This window comes from Ambystoma mexicanum, chromosome 12, assembly GCF_040938575.1.
Source record: "Ambystoma mexicanum isolate Mex_15411 chromosome 12, UKY_AmexF1_1, whole genome shotgun sequence".
Lineage (NCBI taxonomy): Eukaryota > Metazoa > Chordata > Amphibia > Caudata > Ambystomatidae > Ambystoma > Ambystoma mexicanum.
Window position 1 is genome coordinate 853,838,472 of NC_090936.1, and position 16,713 is coordinate 853,855,184.

Consider the following 16,713-nt stretch of genomic DNA (forward strand, 5'->3'; position numbering starts at 1 on the left):
CAAAGACTGCCTTACTATGTATGTTTTAATGTGGGGAGGAGAGCTGATTCAGCTACATTTACTCTTTTGAACACTTATTATTCCTTAACATACATTTCTCCTTTATACACTTTCTGTACAATAGATAGGACAGGCATTAGGTTTTGATTTGACTCCACTATAACTGTTTTGTTTATCGTTTGATCGTCGAGACTACTACCTTCTTAGTTATAGGGCAAAGTAGGAGTTTTTCCAACCCCAGAAACTTCGATAAAGGTTTTACAAATTGTATCTATTGTGTCAGTGTCATAGTTGTGATACCATGTCTTCCCTACAGCACCCCCACCATAAAAAGCCTTCTGCTGATCCTACCTGTCTGGAAAACTATTGCCTGATCTCTATCACTCCTTTCCTGGGCAAACTCCTGGAAAAGCTGGTGTTTCTCCCAGCTTACTCTCCACACTGAATCTGCTGGGTGTCCCCATGAACATCAGTCTGGCTTCAGAGCAGCCAGAGGCACAGAAACTGCTCTCCTGAACACCCGTGAAGATCTGATCACTAATCTCGATTCTAGCCTTTCTTCTGTCCCCACCTGATCAATGGACTCTGTGATAACCTGGGCATCAAGGATGAGGCCCTGGAGGGGTTGACCTCCTTCCTCCTGGACTGACCCTCCCAGGTCCAACATGGGTCCTTTCTCTCCACCACCGCTCTCTCCACATGTGGTAATCCCCAAGGCTGTAACCTCTCAGCCTCTCAATCTCTACTTGGCCCCTTTGGCCCACCTGATCGCTACCTTTTCCTCAAACTTTCAGATAGGCAGATGACACTCCGCTCTCTTTCAGACTCCCCTCAGAATTCCTCTCTCGTTCATTCCTGACTGTCTATTCACTATTGGTGTGCCTCCAACGATCTCGGTCTTAATGTCATGGCAACTGGTCAAGGGCCATTATGACCCACTGGGTCCCAATGGAACCAGTCCTGGCGCCTTTGGGGCCAGGCTCATCTGAAAGTGTGCTCTGCACACGGTGTGCCTAAGGCACGTGCATACAGGCCAGGCGCGGCCATCCACAAGTATTGGGAGCATATGCAGAAGCCTGAGGGAGTGGTAAGGTGGGACCACAGGGCAGGGCTGAAGGGGAGTGGCCGGGGCCAGGCTATATAAGCCAGCACACCCGCGTGCTGGTGCTTCGCGTTAGTCTGCTAGTGCAGCGTAACGCTTACCGCCGTCTACAGATCCTTACCTGTTTCCAGTTCTGCATGTTTATCAATCTCCGGAACTCCATCCTACAACCGCGCGCATCTTACCTGAGACCAGCCATGCCATCACTTGAAGCACTGCTTACCCGATCTCAACTCTACAGCTACCGCGCGCATCTTACCTGTCTCTGTGGATCCAATCCTTGCAGCGTCTTGCATTCTTACCTGTTCCGGACGCCCGACATCTCTGGAGGTATCCTCCGCCTCAGCATCCTCACGGATTCCACCATCAAGCGCCGTCAGGTCAAACCTGCAAGGGAGATTGAAAACACAAGGTTAGCAACTGCATAAACTTTTAACGCTTAGCAGCGCAACTTACAAACCTTGTGCATCATCCGGAAACCCAACCGAGCTTTCCAGTTGGGTCTACTTAATCACTGTTGGCTCCGTTTTGAACTCTCTTCCATCACCGTGTCTCTGCAGGCCATCTTCATACCTAAAGGGGAAAGAAAGGACATTACAACGTTACGGACAATAATCATTGGGAAAAACCAACACAAAAGGATACGAACAATCATTGCTACAAAAACTTCCCTCCAAGGCAGGATTGGTCGCAGTCAGTCTGGACCACCACGCACAAGGACTAGTGACACAACTTGGTCTACTTACGGCGCCCCTGCTGAGAGAAAGCAGGACGGAGAGCTCATCCTTACAAAATCACAGGTGAGGTCATATGGGAAAACGCATGCTCATCTCATTCTGGCACGAAGGGTTCGAGGGGGATCGCAGTTCCACCACAGCATTCTCATTGCCTCTTACCTTTTCTCAAGGGTATAACCAGCAACCCCAGCAGTCCACATCACCGCAGCCAAGGGAGGAGCTCGAGCTACGGGAGTCCAGTCCAGGGAGGGCTCCAACCGTGCCCCAACGTCCCCGCAGAGACTAGGTAAGCATAACACTTAATGCCATTAAGACAGATCTTTCTCATTGGGACCCCTGCTTGCGCTGTCCCTCTCTCACTTTGGCCGCCCTCCTTGGGCCCTCTTCCTTCGCCTTCTGGTGAGGCAAAAATCCTTGGTGTCATCTTCGGCTCCACTCGCTTCTTCTCTCCTCACATCACATCACAGACCTGTCCACGAAGGCCCACTACTAGCTGCACACCTCAGAGGTATTCTTCCCTTTCTCTCTTTCCCCCAGAAGCTCAGTCTCCAAAGCACTGGTTCTCTATAGGCTGGACTACTTCAACAACATTTTTCTCAATCTGCCTTCCTCTACTCTCCGCCCTCTGCAACTAATCCACAACAGGAATGTGAGACTTGTCCTTGGCCTCAAGCCTAGGGCCCATATCTCCCTAGCCCTAAAGTATCTTCACTGGCTCCCGGTGGCTGCAAGGATCAAGTTCAAGACCCTCTGCATCGTTCACAAGGCTTTCTGGGGCTGGAGCCCGCACTCCATCCAACTGTCTTCCTAAACACCTTCCTTCTAGAGGCCTTTGCTCAGCCATCTCCAACTCTCTGAGGGTCAGACGCTTCTCCAGGCATAGAGTGAGCGGTCGATCTGTCTCCTCTGCAGGGGTCTCCATCTGGAATTCCTCCCTGCCTGTCTCAAACTGGAGCCGGACCACCTAAGGTTCCGGAAGAAGCTCAAGATCTCCCCCCCTTCCGCCCTCCCCCCCCCTCACTCCCCTTCGATGGGACATATCATATTGTCTATTTCTCCTGGCCAAATGTTTATTCACCTATATGCAAAAGGCGGCCACTGGCACCCTGATGTTTCTTTTCATGAAGAACTCTGAGGAGGTGTTCAACAGAGATTTCGTAATATATTCTGTATACATCTGTAATCTATTCTGTATACACCTAGAAATATTAGAGGGGTGAGACTAATGAGATGGTCTCTTAAAGAGGGACTGAAGAAAATAAAAAGTCAATGCATGTTATAAGATCGTATGCAACTAACAAAGAAATGTAAGGCTGCTTTTAAAAAGCAAACCAATGTGAATGATGCTACATTAGTTAGGCCAGGCCAATAGAATGTTACTCTGGCTTGGTTTTAAAGGCGATTGCAGGATTTCAGCGGGATGCACTCTCCGTTGCACATATTTCCGATTGGCACACCCAAGCGAGAGTTATGTCAGCACATTACACATGCTCTGCACAACTGGGCTATTTTTATGAACTTTCACCATTAGAACTGGTCGAATCTTAACTGGGTGACACTGCTTTATAGTCGGAGCTAGATAATCTGCCATATATCATTTGTAATGCACCTGAGCTGCACATCCTATGTGGGCCTCCCCACTCAAGAGCAGGAGGAATGACAGAATCATGGTTTGCCCTTTAAAGTTTTGTCTTAATGATCACCATTGTGAACGCTCTTATCATGGGATTCTATGTGTCCAGAAAGGTATAACAACTCCTGTGTTTTGGGTGGATCATGTTTGGTTTGGGATTTGTTTGTGGCAAGCCGTCTTGTTGATGTCCATTTACTGTTTTGCTGCTTGTGACACTAAAGATGTTTACCAAACAACATCAATTGGCGTCTGTGTCAACGGACGATTTCTCTTTCAAGAGGAAGGAGCATAGGAGTCAAGGAGGAAAATGAGTAGGTGGTGACTTGGAACCACCAAAGGAGGGAGGTAGCAAGAGAAGGCTGTAGGAGGAAGAGGACTATGTTGGGGAGATAGCAAAGAGTAGGCTAGAGTTAAAATTAGGAGGAAGGAGGTAGATGTGAACAGAAAGCAGTTTGGGATTAGAGGCAGGAAAAAGAGGATTGGAGACTGCGAAGCAGAGTTGGAAGTGACAGATAGTGACAAGGAGAGAACAGGAGGTGAATTGAAGGAACCCTTACGCAGAGAATTGTTGCGGACCATGTAGAAATTAGAAGAGGATGGAGTGTTAGATAGCAGAACTCAGCCCCCAAGTCAGGGAACAGAAAGGCCAATTTACCCACACTTACAAGGAAGCCCTCCTGGGCCGTCACCTGGTGAAAGTCTCGGACGTCGTCCATACCACTGAACCCTGACTTGTGCTGTCTCCTGGCCTAGCAGGCAGGTGCATGTAAGGCCCTTAGTTCCCACATGACAACAGCGTCCACCAAAAAGCAATGACGTGAAGCAGAAGACCGGCCACATTAGAATGATGAGACAAGGAAAAAGCAGTGACAATTAAACTCCTAGGACTGTGAGTGACCTATCAGGGAAGGGACCACTGATTGAGAACTGAACACCCACACACTTTGTTTTTGAGCCTAAAGGGATGGATAACACACTTTTTGAGTTCAAGTCTTCTCCTATGTTGACCCATTCACGCACAAATACCCAACAAACATGCATGTTTTAACCATAACCTCTGAGTTCCTCCTCTTTTGATGCTACTTGTCTTCATTACAGCAGTCCTTTAGTACAAATATGTATGAGCAGTGTGAGAAAGGCATGGTAACAAGAGATGACAAAGACAACAGATGTAACAGTTTGAAAATCTTTATTAAAATGTCAGGATGGGTGTAATGCATAACATGCCCATCAACTATGGTGTGAACAGCCCTAGTGTTAGGGAAAATTCTCTGTTTAGGCTGAATTTCCTAACCTAGTGAGTCCCCCAGCAGCTTTGCTGGATTTTTGGGGTTTATTTTTTTTATCCTGCCAAGGGTGAGACTCTTTTACCCTCACTCTTGGACATGATTTGAGTGTGTCTCTTTGATTCTAGATGTGTTTAATGGGCTATGGGGTCTCTTACTCCATAGGGCTTCATGTGTTTTTGTGATGTGTATTACACAGCACCCTCAGTGCAGTAACACAGGGGTGTCATAGTGATCCCCCCAGTATAGACTCCAGACCCTGGGACTGACTACTGTCTCCCAGGGCATGTAAAGTCACCATTGACTTTACTAGTCTCAAATTCTGAACAGAACCAGTATGAACCATCATATTGTGGACGTACTGGCCGGGGCAATTCGATTACCCCGGGGTCTGTTAGTCGAGGGGGCACGTCTCCGTCCCCCCTGATCGAGTTTTGGCTAGTGGCAGTGGATACTACTTTTTATATTCGACGCAAATATATCCCTATGGGATTTCCCATTGTTCGAGGCTACCAACTTTAATTATTCAATTCCTATAGCCTAGAACATACCGCCGGTTTATTTAATTAGTATTAATTCTCCGGTTGGTATTTTTTGCCAGAACTCGGTTCTAAAATGGCGTTTGTGTTCGCCTCTGTGACTCCAACCCAAGTTGAGCCCTTTGTTCCACTATTTTGGCGGGCTTCTCCACAGAAGCCCTCCAAAGTGGTGCCACTCTGTCTGGGGTACTTAGGAGGGGTGGAGGGGGATTTAGGCACCCTGGACTGAGTTGCCTATCAACTCAAGTCGCACTCCGTCCTGATTGGCCCAAGTGGTTAGCCGCCCGGCTCACCACTTAGCATGTTTGAGTGACAGCTAGGCTGAGTGAATGGGGGTTTCTGCATAAAAGCAGGGCTTTGGGGACTGTAACTTAAGAAGTCGCCACAGGACCTAAGAATCCGACGAGGGAGAAGCTGAGCCGACCTGCTACGACGACACTACCGGTGGGGCCTTGCTGAACCGTCTCACCACTTTTCCCAACGACAGAGGAGATCTCCAGCCCGGAGAGTCTTCTTCCTTCGACTGGTGGGGATAACCAGTCTGCTTCCTTTTTTGCTTCCTGGAGCATCTCGTGGCCGCCTTGCCTGTGCCAAGCACCCCGGCAACCGGGATACCACGTTTTACCACTACCGCGAATCAAAGGGTAGTACCTTTAACCGGAAAACTCTGCGGCTGGTTTCTTCCCTGGCAGTGCAACGACCTTCATCTTTCCTCCACGCCGAGATCTTCTCTTCCTCTGGACGACGCCGCGACTTGCACCCGCTGCCAGGAACAACTGCCCCCGCTGGAGGATCCTTTCCACATAAGGTACCGTGTTCCGCCGACTTCCCTTGCAACCGACTGTACGGGGTAGATTTAGTCCCCGGCTTTCGACCCAGGGTTAGCCTGGGACACCATGGCTAAACTTTTCTGAGCCTAACTAAAACCTTTCTGAACTCCCTGCAAGACCTTTTAAGCCTATTGTCATTGTGTGATCTTGGGTGCATTTGTGCCCTGCTCTCTCCAAGAGTGGGCCCGGCCTATGGACTTTGGCTCACAAGTAACTTTTGACTTTCCTGCCTTGCTTAAGAGTTACTAAGTATTAGTGTGGTGTATTTTCCTACATTCTGCATTTTCCCCTCCCTTTTTCGTTAACTTATTGGAGTGCCATCTATAGTTAAGCGCTCACCTCTGTCTGGAAATACGTGGTGTTAACTAAGACTAGTGCTGGAGTGTTTCAATAAGTGTGTTTTTAAATAAATAATTATATACCTTGATACCAAAGCTCTGGTCAGTGTTTACTTGTGCTATTGTATCTGAGTGCCTATTTTGTTTACTTTGCATACTGCCTAACTCTTCTTGTGGGAAGTCCGACTGCTCAGCCACAGCTACCAGGTAAATCTGGGTGGTACAGACTGCTACCAAGAGGGTTTACTGCCAACACCTGTAGTCCTAAATCTTTTGCAGTGATCCCCAAGGGAACTGCACAGGTTTCTGCCTAACACCTACCTAAAGAAACTAAGGAAAATTCTAAGTACGCCAATTCAACACTAAAGTCCTTCTGTGTCAAAACCTATGCTTGCTCCAACATCTAATACAGAAATGTAGTGTAGGGATATCCCAACTTAAATAGAGTCAACAAAGTCTGGAGCAGTCTCTAGCCCCCTTCACAATTTCAGGATACAGTTACAATCACAAAGTGTACTCATGGTTCCCTTCCCCAAGCTTAAGCTCATTTTGTAAAATGAAAAATATTCTGTATCCCAGTGATCCAATATTTTGTGTATTACATTTTTATGTTATCCTTTCCTCGATGAATGGCTGAGGCAGTGGTTTACTTTGACTACCGTGGTGTGCTTTTATACCGAAGGCTGTGTTCGCAGCTGCATTAAAGCACTGAAGGGTGCCATTTTTGTCAAAATGGCCATAGTCTTCTTTTTTATAGCCATTTCTTTGTGGAAAGGTCATTCTTGAGATTTACTCTGCGCACCAAACCAGATTTGGTCCCTTTGTTCATTTTGCCTTTGCCGGGATGCACGAGTGAAGCCTACCTCTGGCTCCAGGGTGCCTGGCAGGGGGTTCCCGGAACTCCCTGTGCTTACTCACCTAGGAGACAGAAATGCACTCTTAGGTGATTGGCTGGCTGACTGTCCGGCAAGGACAGCCACCCTGCTGGGTGACTGACAGCTAGGCTGGAATGAATTGGAGAAACCTGCATGTGGATGAGTGGATAGAACGGATGTGTGGATAGAACAAATGAGTGGATGAGTGGATGAGAGGATAGAACGGATGAGAGGATAGAACGAATGAGTGGATGAGAGGATAGAACGGGTGTGTGAATGGATGAGTGCGTAGAGGGGTTGAGTGCGTAGAGGGGTTGAGTGCGTAGAGGGGTTGAGTGCGTAGAGGGGTTGAGTGCGTAGAGGGGTTGAGTGCGTAGAGGGGTTGAGTGCGTAGAGGGGTTGAGTGCGTAGAGGGGTTGAGTGCGTAGAGGGGTTGAGTGCGTAGAGGGGTTGAGTGCGTAGAGGGGTTGAGTGCGTAGAGGGGTTGAGTGCGTAGAGGGGTTGAGTGCGTAGAGGGGTTGAGTGCGTAGAGGGGATGAGTGCGTAGAGGGGATGAGTGCGTAGAGGGGATGAGTGCGTAGAGGGGATGAGTGCGTAGAGGGGATGAGTGCGTAGAGGGGATGAGTGCGTAGAGGGGATGAGTGCGTAGAGGGGATGAGTGCGTAGAGGGGATGAGTGCGTAGAGGGGATGAGTGCGTAGAGGGGATGAGTGCGTATAACCCATCATATCTCACCACCAGGCTTACTCTCTCCTTTACATCACCACTCAACTAGAACACAGAGATACTATGACACCATTCGGTATAACTGTTCCCATACCAACATCTGCCGCTCACTCCACATCATTCAAACACTGCTGGTTACGCACCCCCCAGCCAAGCGTTCTCCTCAGGCCTAACGCAGCCACATCCGGTCTGGATAAATCCTGCCAGAACGAACACATACTCCTGATCTCTCGACCACCACACCTACCGCTAAGAAGCAGCTATTACACGGATCCCGAACGAGCTACACACATACCCGGAGCTCACACGCACCTTTTGACACTCTCTACCCTCTCTACTGATCTGAACTTCGGTTCCCAAGGGCGTTCAACCTACCAGCGCCTTCAGACCATACCAATGGTATATAAGGCGCTATATAAATGCAAAATAACAATAACTGTTTCACCAAAACAACAATGTTCCAGAGGAGCTCAGGGGTTCCCTTCCCCAAGCTTCAAATACTGATATTCAAAACACCACTGTTCAGCTTTAGTGTATTTCAAGGTTGCTTTCATGCAAGTACTGTTTGTTTCTGAAAACACCAATGCTCAGCTTTAGCGTATTTCAAAGTTGCTTTCACTCCTCTTCCTTGTTGGGGCGTCCTGGTCTAGGCACACTTAATAGGCCACACAGCCTCCCCATTACAGGTCACGCAACCAGTTGCCTTTTTCTCAGCCGTTTACCACTTTGACAACAAGTTTCACCAGTTCTTGGATTCAGAGATTGCCTTTCTTTATGCTTCCTTGGTTCTTCTATCATGCGCTTGCTTGTTTTTCAACTACGAATCTATTGTGCCTTGTCGGCATTTCACTTGCACTTCACTCGCTCGCTCATTCCTTTCTGCGGGCTTCACTTTGACACACTGTTTTTGCAAGTTCCATTTCAAGTATTGAATTCGCTTTTATTCATTCCTTCACTCAGACTTTTGACAACATGCGCCAGCACGCGACCACTCCGCTACAATTTAAGTCTTTCACTTTCATAAGTGCACATGGTTTCCATGCACTCTCTTGACACTTACCAGCTGCGACATTCTGTTCTTTGCTTCCTTCGACCAGATGCCTTCTGGGATTTGAGGTCAGGGTCTCACTGCCTGCCCCTCCAACACCCCTATATGGTTTCTGCCATTCAGGGGAATGAGCAGTTCTTGGCCACAATAAAAGGGACCAGCCTCATCCACAGTACCCTTTGCCCGAAGTCTCCGGCTTCTTGGAAACACAGCTCAACTGCCACGCAATGACAGCTTCTCTCGCTCTGCTGTCCTTAAGTGTCCATTCTCCTCCGGTTTCACATGGGCTGAGATGGCTTTCCTGCTGCTCTCCACATCAAAACACCAACTCCCTCTAACTCCAACTTCAACTCAGACTCTCTGGGGACTCCACCTTTTTTACACCTGTGAGTCTCTAACAGACTGCGGGTGTAAAGTCAAAGTCCCAGGCTCCCTTGCCTGACCCCAATTAGTCTAACAGGGCATGCCTGACCTTCAGTTCTACAGTCTTCAGGCTCCCTCTTCTTTGTCCCAGTACTATAGTGGTGTTTCGTATGTGTAATCTTCATTACTCTTGGGGTTAGTTTCTTCTTCTCAGTACTTGGTCTGACTCCAGTGGGAAAAATAGGGTCTGCGTAACAAAATCCTACAAAGGCTGAGGGAGGTTAAGGAAAATCACTGTCAGGAGATGGGGGATACCATGTCTCACCCTCTGGCACCCACTCCCTAAGGTACCCCCGCCTACGTGATCCTCCCCCTCTAGTCCACCCCCAGGGTCGAGTTCTGGCAGCCTTGTCTTACCTGAGGGGGGTCCTAGGAGGGCTAAATGTGAACGTACTCCGATTTCTCACAGCAGTCTACATTATGTGAGAGGATAACCAGTCTGGAGCAGGATAAGTGAAAATATTAAGCGAAAAATGTCATGACCGAAGATGTTTATTGCGTGTTATAGATGAGAATGAGCGAAATGTGAACACAGTATATAGTCTTTGTTAATAATTGGCAATACACATCTTTGCTAGTTTTGTTTTGCGACAGGCATGGTGACAAAAACGCAAAAACTGGGACTGCTGAGATTAAACATATAATATGCTACAGATCTGTTCCTCTTCCTCGCAAGGGCATTAACCAGAGGAGTATACAACTAAATACAGGCAAGATGAAGGGGGAAGTTAGATCTTCACTGGTCAGGCAAAGTATGTATCATGAAATCAGTACAAAAATAAACATGACCTTAATCTGGTATCACACTCAGGTTACTAGAATAATATTCAAATAAATTCACCCTTCCTTCAGAAACAAAGTATTCTGATATTGTAGTAAACTCCAATTAAATGGTTGCGCACAATGATTAAAAGAAACATTGTCACAGAGGAAAATGGTGAAATAACTTGCCAACATACCTCAGAAAACTTGGTTTCAAGTTCAAAATTGCGTTCTTCTAGTTGTTTAACTGAGGTCCTTAGGTGGTCATACATTTTTTGAGAATGGTCAGCTCTCTGTCGTTCATTCAGCTCTTTCATTTCCAACATTGTAATTTTCTTTGAGATAGAAACTATTTCACTGTTAGTGACTGCTTTGGTGGCCTTATCCATGACAGCATCCCCTCCTATAAACGAAATACAGTTTAAGATTATCTAAACAGAAAATCATATCACGTGGGCGTTGCAGCCTTCAACTGGTTGAGGTCATTTTTTAAAGAATTATTAATCAATTCAAAACTTCTAATGCATATGCTAAAAATGATAGCTAGGTGTAGGCTCAGTACAGTGAACTGAAAGGCTTAATGACGTGATTTGTCTCCTTCCAGAGCTACTGTGGAAAAGGTGAAGCAGCTAAGGAACTATACACCCTGCTGCTTTTGTTTTGCATCAGAGAGAGGCCTTCCTCCCAGATTTTCTTTTTTATAATACATTTTTTATTGATTTTTACTTCTACATGGAATGAGTCATATTACAGCGCTGCCTTATACAGTGTCTACAGGAGTCTGAATATAACAATTTAGGCGCTTCCCACAACACCCCCGCCTCCCCCCGAATTGCCTAAAGCACTAGGGCACTATCGATCTACGTCAACTTGCTTGGTTTGGTTTACCTCTAGCCATTCTTAGGGTTTATCTACCTTATCCGTTTCTGTGACTACTGATAAACAAAGTTTGTATCAGGACCTCCCATTTTATGATTCCCACACTGCTCTCCACCTGACGGCCTTGCTGTCCCCCTCCATGCTGCAGTTTCTGCCAGCTTCCATTTGTTCAGGTCCAGGCACCATCCATCCACATCAGGGCCTTTGGTGGATTTCCATACCATAGTAATTCTACGTTTGGCTAGTATGTATGACAAATCCTTCATCTTATTCTTATGTTTTATGTTTTTGGGACGTGAAAAACAGCCCAGCAAGCATGCCCTATGTTAAAGTATATCTAGTTCCAAACCCCCTTTGTTCATTCTGATCACCACCTCTAGCCAGTATTGCTTTATCACGAGACATGCCCAGAACATGTGTAATAGCCCAGCATCTGTCACTTTGGACCTAGGGCAATCTTGTGCCGCAGCACCTGTGAACCGTGAAATCATCTTGGGTGTCATGTATGCCCTGTGTGTTACCAACAGTTGTATCAATTGCAATCTTGCATTCCGTGACACTCTATGATATCCCAGTATCTCTGTCCAGTGTGTGTATGTGAAAGGGGCCCCTAAGTCTTCTTCCCATTTGCCTCTTACCGTAAGGGGGGTCTGGGGTGCCCGCTGTCCACTATGGTATGTTTTTCCATGAATTCGCTGTACACAGGCCATCTGCATTTGATCTCCCCTTTGATGGTGCTGTGTAGTATATATTGACCTTTATGCAAGCCTGTGTGCTCGGCCAACTCTAAAAAGGGTATAAACGAGGTATCTTGCAGATCTCCTATTGTCGTCACAACATGGGGTTCCCAATTTGTGCGTATCCCTAGCCTCACCTGTGCTTTGAGAGCTGCTACTGAAACCAAGGGGATCTGCACTGAGATAGGGCTCACAGATCTGATCACCCTGAGTGCCCTATCCCACATTCTCAACCCCAAAGACACCATGTTTGATCTCTGGTTACCTCGGGGCTTCTTGTTCCATACCAGTTCCTTTAGATAATCGCGTACCCCAGCGGGTTGCAGCATTAACGTGACCGTAGTGGGGTCGTCTGCAAGCCAGTCCACTATGAATTGTAACTGCCCTGCTATGTAGTATAGCTCAAAGTGTGAAGCCTTAATTTCCCCTTCCTCATAGGGCCTGCGTACTGAAGCCAGTCCTATCCTACTCCTACCATTATGCCACAAAATACCCCTGCTATCTAGTGTCTTAAAAAAGGTTTTGGTATCTAAAACAGGAGTGTTTACAAAGAAGTGCAGTAATCTAGGCAGGACCACAATTTTCAACACCACCACTCTCCCCATTAACGAAGGGGGTAATTTAACCCAGAACTTCATGGAGCCCTTAATGTCCTCCAGTGCGCTCAGCGTGTTATTGTTATGTTCCATCGCTGGGTCGTGGCATACGTTGACCCCTAATTATCTAAAAGTGGACCTTTCCCATTGTAAAAACAGTACTAGCAGCACCTTTTGCGCTATCTTGCTCATTCACGCTATCGGGAACAAGGCAGATTTATCTGTACTGATTGTGGTGCCTGACATTTTCGCAAATAGTGCTAGGACCCCCAGTAGCAACTCTAAGTTGTCCTCAGGATTCTGGATATATAACAACGGATCATCAGCGTACATTGATATCAGAAGACTTCCCCAGTCTATTTCTATACCGGCCCCCATGTATTCCGTTCTGAGGTACTGCGCAATTGGTTCATGGCAAGGATGTAAAGCAGCAGAGATAATGGGCAGCCCTGTCTGGTACCCTTTTCTAGTTCCCATGCTTCCGAAATGTATCTACCCGTTTTGACTCTTGCGATCGGTCTAGTGTACAACAGCTGTATCCACTTAATATATGCCTGCCTAAAACTGAACCTACTCAGTGTCGCATAAAGCCAGTCCCATCTCACTGAATCAAACACTTTCACAGCATTTAGAATGGCTATGGCGCACAGGGTCTCCCAGGACGCTGTGCTGTCTATCACGTAGTGCAGCTGCCGCAGATTCCAAGTCATACTTCGGCATGGCACATAGCCAGTTTGGTCCGGCTGTACTAGTGTATCACCCTTTTTATCCTGTGTGCTAATATGGACATCAGTATCTTATTGTCCTGGTTAAGCATTGACCGGGGTCTATATGAACTACACTACATTGGTAGTTTGTGGAGTTTGAGGAGGGGTATAATATTGGAATCCCTCACACTGTGAGAAAGGACACCTGCTTCATAAGAATCAGTAAAAGTATTAAGTAAATTCGGGGCCAGTTCCTGCGCATACCCCTTATAAAATTCACTAGGCAGACCATCTGAACCTCAAGTCTTTCCAGTCGGCAGAGCTTTAATTGTACCATGTATTTCCTCCAGGGTAATGGGCGCTTCCAGGCTGTCACGCTCTTCCCGACTCAGACTAGGAAATTCAATCTCATCTAACACTTCCTCTATGTGTGCCTGAGATGTCTGGTGTCCCTCTTGATATTGTTAGAATTCTTGGAAGGCCTCATTGATACTGCTTTGGGTATGGCAAGGGTCGCCATGCCGCGTGTGTATCGAATGTATAGGGCCCTGCCTCTCCTCTTTTTTAATATAACCATGCTAGCAAACGGCCAGGTTTATCACCCTCTTTGTGCTGCCTCTGGATATATTTAGAAAATAGCCACATATGTCTGTTTTAGCTCCGCAACCTTTGCGTCCCCGCCAGTTTGTATCAGATTGAATTGCTCCAATTTCCTTAGCTGTTCCTCAGCAGAGGATAACTCTTTATTGATTTTTGCTTGGACACTGCCTGAACCGGCTATAGCTTATCCCCCGATTACCACCTTCAGAGCCCCCCAAAAGGTTGCCGCATTGGATACACTACCAGTGTTGTGTGTGATTTAGTCAGCGATACGATCTCTGATGCGATCGCTCAGGGATTCACTTCTAAGCCTCCACGTAGGTATCGCAGCTCTGGGTGTTGCATATTGCCACTGTATACAAAGCAGGCGTGATCGGATAGGGCCCTTCCTTCATACTGTGCTTGTGTAATAAGATGTGCACTTCATGTGGTGCTGAATGTTAGGGAGAATTCTCTAATAAGGCTAATTTCCCAAACCGAGCGAGTCCCCCAGCAGCTTTGCTGGATTTTTGGAGTTTGTTTTTTTCTCCTGCTAAGAGCGAGACTCTTTTTCTCCCACTCTTAGGCATGATTTGAGGTATGTCTTTGACTTATTGTGTGCTTATGGGGCTATGGGGTCTTTTACTCCATAGGGTATAATCTTTTTTAGTGTATGTGTTACAAGGCACCCTCAGTGCAGTAACACAGGGGTGTCATAGTGACCCCCAAACATAGACTCCATACCCTGGGACCGACTACTGTCTCCCAGGGCATGTAAAGTCGCTATTGACTTTACTAGTCCAAACTTGTGAACAGAACCAGTACAAACCATCATATTGTGGAAGTACTGGAAGGGGTTAATTAGATTGCCCCTGGGGTCTGTTTCCAAGGGGGCACTGTCCAGTCCGCCCCTTGTCGAGTTTCTGGCTGGTGGCAGTGGTTACCACGCAAAATATTCCACCAGAATATTTCCTATGGGATTTTCCCATTGATTTTAAACGCACCACTTTTTGGTGCAATATTAAAGATACCGCTGGTTTATTTATTTAATATAAAATCACCGGTTGGGTCTTTTCGCCAGAACTCTTTTCCAAAATGGCATTTGTGTCCGTCTCTGTAACTCCAACCAAGGTCGGGCCCTTTGTTCCACTTTTTGGCAGGCTTCTCCACAGAAGACCTCCAACTGGTGCCACTCTGTCTGGGTTCCAAAGGATGTGTGGGTGGGGGAATTGGCACCCTGGACTGGGTTGCCTTAGCAACTCAAGTCACACTCTGTTATGATTGGCCCAGTGGTGAGCCACCCGGCTCACCACTTAGCATGTATGAGCGACAGCTAGGCTGTTGAATGGGAGATTTTCTGCATAAACGCAGGGCTTTCGGGACTGGAACTTCAGAAGTCGCCACAGGACCTAAGAAATCCGAAGAGGGGAGAAGCTGAGCCATCTGCAACGACCTCACCACTTTCCCGACGACAAGAGAAGATCTTCTGCTGAAAGAGTCTTCTTCCTCTGAGCGGTGGGATCAACCAGTTCGCCATTCGCCTTCCAGGACGTCTCTTGGTCGAATCGCCCGTGCCAAGCACCCCGGCGGCCGGATAGCCAAGCTTCACCACTGACTGCGAATAACAGGAACGCTCCTTTTTCACCGAACGAACTCCGAGGCTGGACTCTTCCCTGGGCAGTGCAACGACTCCAAGTTTCCTCCTCGACGAGATCTTCTCTTCCCCTGGTCGAAACCACGAACTGCACCCACTGCCAGGAAAAACTGCCACCGCTGGAGCTTCCTCAACTTTAAAGGTACTGTGTTCCACCTGGCCTCCCTTTCTACGGTTTTCTAAAGGTGCCCCTTAAATCCTTGGCTTTCCAACTGGGTTGGCCCCCAGAACGTCTAACTTTACCTTCTGAATCAACCCAACCTCTTTTGAACATTTTTACAAAGACTTGAATGCATTTCTAAACTGTGTGATCTTGGGCACATTTCACCTTGCTCCATTTAAAGAGGGCCTGGCCTATGAACTTTGGCTCGACAGTAGACTCTGCCTTCATGAACTTGTTTTGGTCTTAGAAAAGTGTTGGGAACTGTTTTATTTTCGTGACCTGCCTTTTTCTCTCCCTTTTACTTAATTATTGGAGTGCCATCTAAGTTACACGCTTGCATCCGTTTTTACAGATGGTGGTGTTTTGACTTAGACTTGTCTAATAATTCTTAAGGGAGGTGTGTATACTTTTCTGATTGTGTTTGAACTTGCTTTGATTTATAGTGCTAGTGTATTTCCATAAGTGTGTGTTAAATAAATAATTATATACTTTTGATACCAAGCTCTGGTCAGTGTTTGCTTGCTCTACTGTGTTTTTAGCCCTATTGTGTATGCTCTATATACTGCCTAACTCTTCTTGAGAGAAGTCTGACTGCTCAGCCACAGCTACCAGGTAAATCTGGGTGGTACAGACTGCCACCAATTGGGTTTACTGCTTACTCCTGTAGTCTTAATCTTCTTGCAGTGGTCCCCAAGGGAACTGCACAGGATTCTGCCTAACACTGAGCAGTGCGAGAAATGTCTGGTATCCTGGTGGAGTACTTTATCTATCAGATCGAATGATGCTAGGAGTGTCTGCAGAGTTCTAGCTGGTGGGGCTGATTGGAAGAACACAGCTGTATTATGGTTAGGTGCGTACGTGTTGACAAAGCAAGTATCTACACGTTCTAAGAGACCTTGTACCAGCACCATCCTGCCCTCGTCAGTTTTGATATGAGTGACATTGAAAGGTACCATGGGCACTATCCTTATCAGGACACCTTGTGCATAGGCGGAGTAAGGAAAGCCAAACACCCGCACTTTCCATTTACTTGCCAACAAGGTTGGCTTTTCAGCTTTTAAGTGTGTTTCCTGTAGCAAGGCAATATCCACCTTACATCT

The 16,713-nt window shown here is 46.9% G+C and overlaps 1 protein-coding gene across 4 annotated transcripts in view; it reads right to left on the reverse strand.

Moving 5' to 3' along the window:
* CEP290 (centrosomal protein 290) overlaps positions 1-16,713 on the reverse strand; it is a 3,224,991-nt gene that overhangs the window by 1,766,026 nt on the left and 1,442,252 nt on the right. For all 4 annotated transcript variants that reach the window (XM_069629332.1, XM_069629331.1, XM_069629333.1 and 1 more), the window contains one exon: positions 10,496-10,701. In XM_069629332.1, the coding sequence (XP_069485433.1) occupies positions 10,496-10,701 (206 nt within the window). The remainder of the gene's footprint in view (positions 1-10,495; positions 10,702-16,713) is intronic.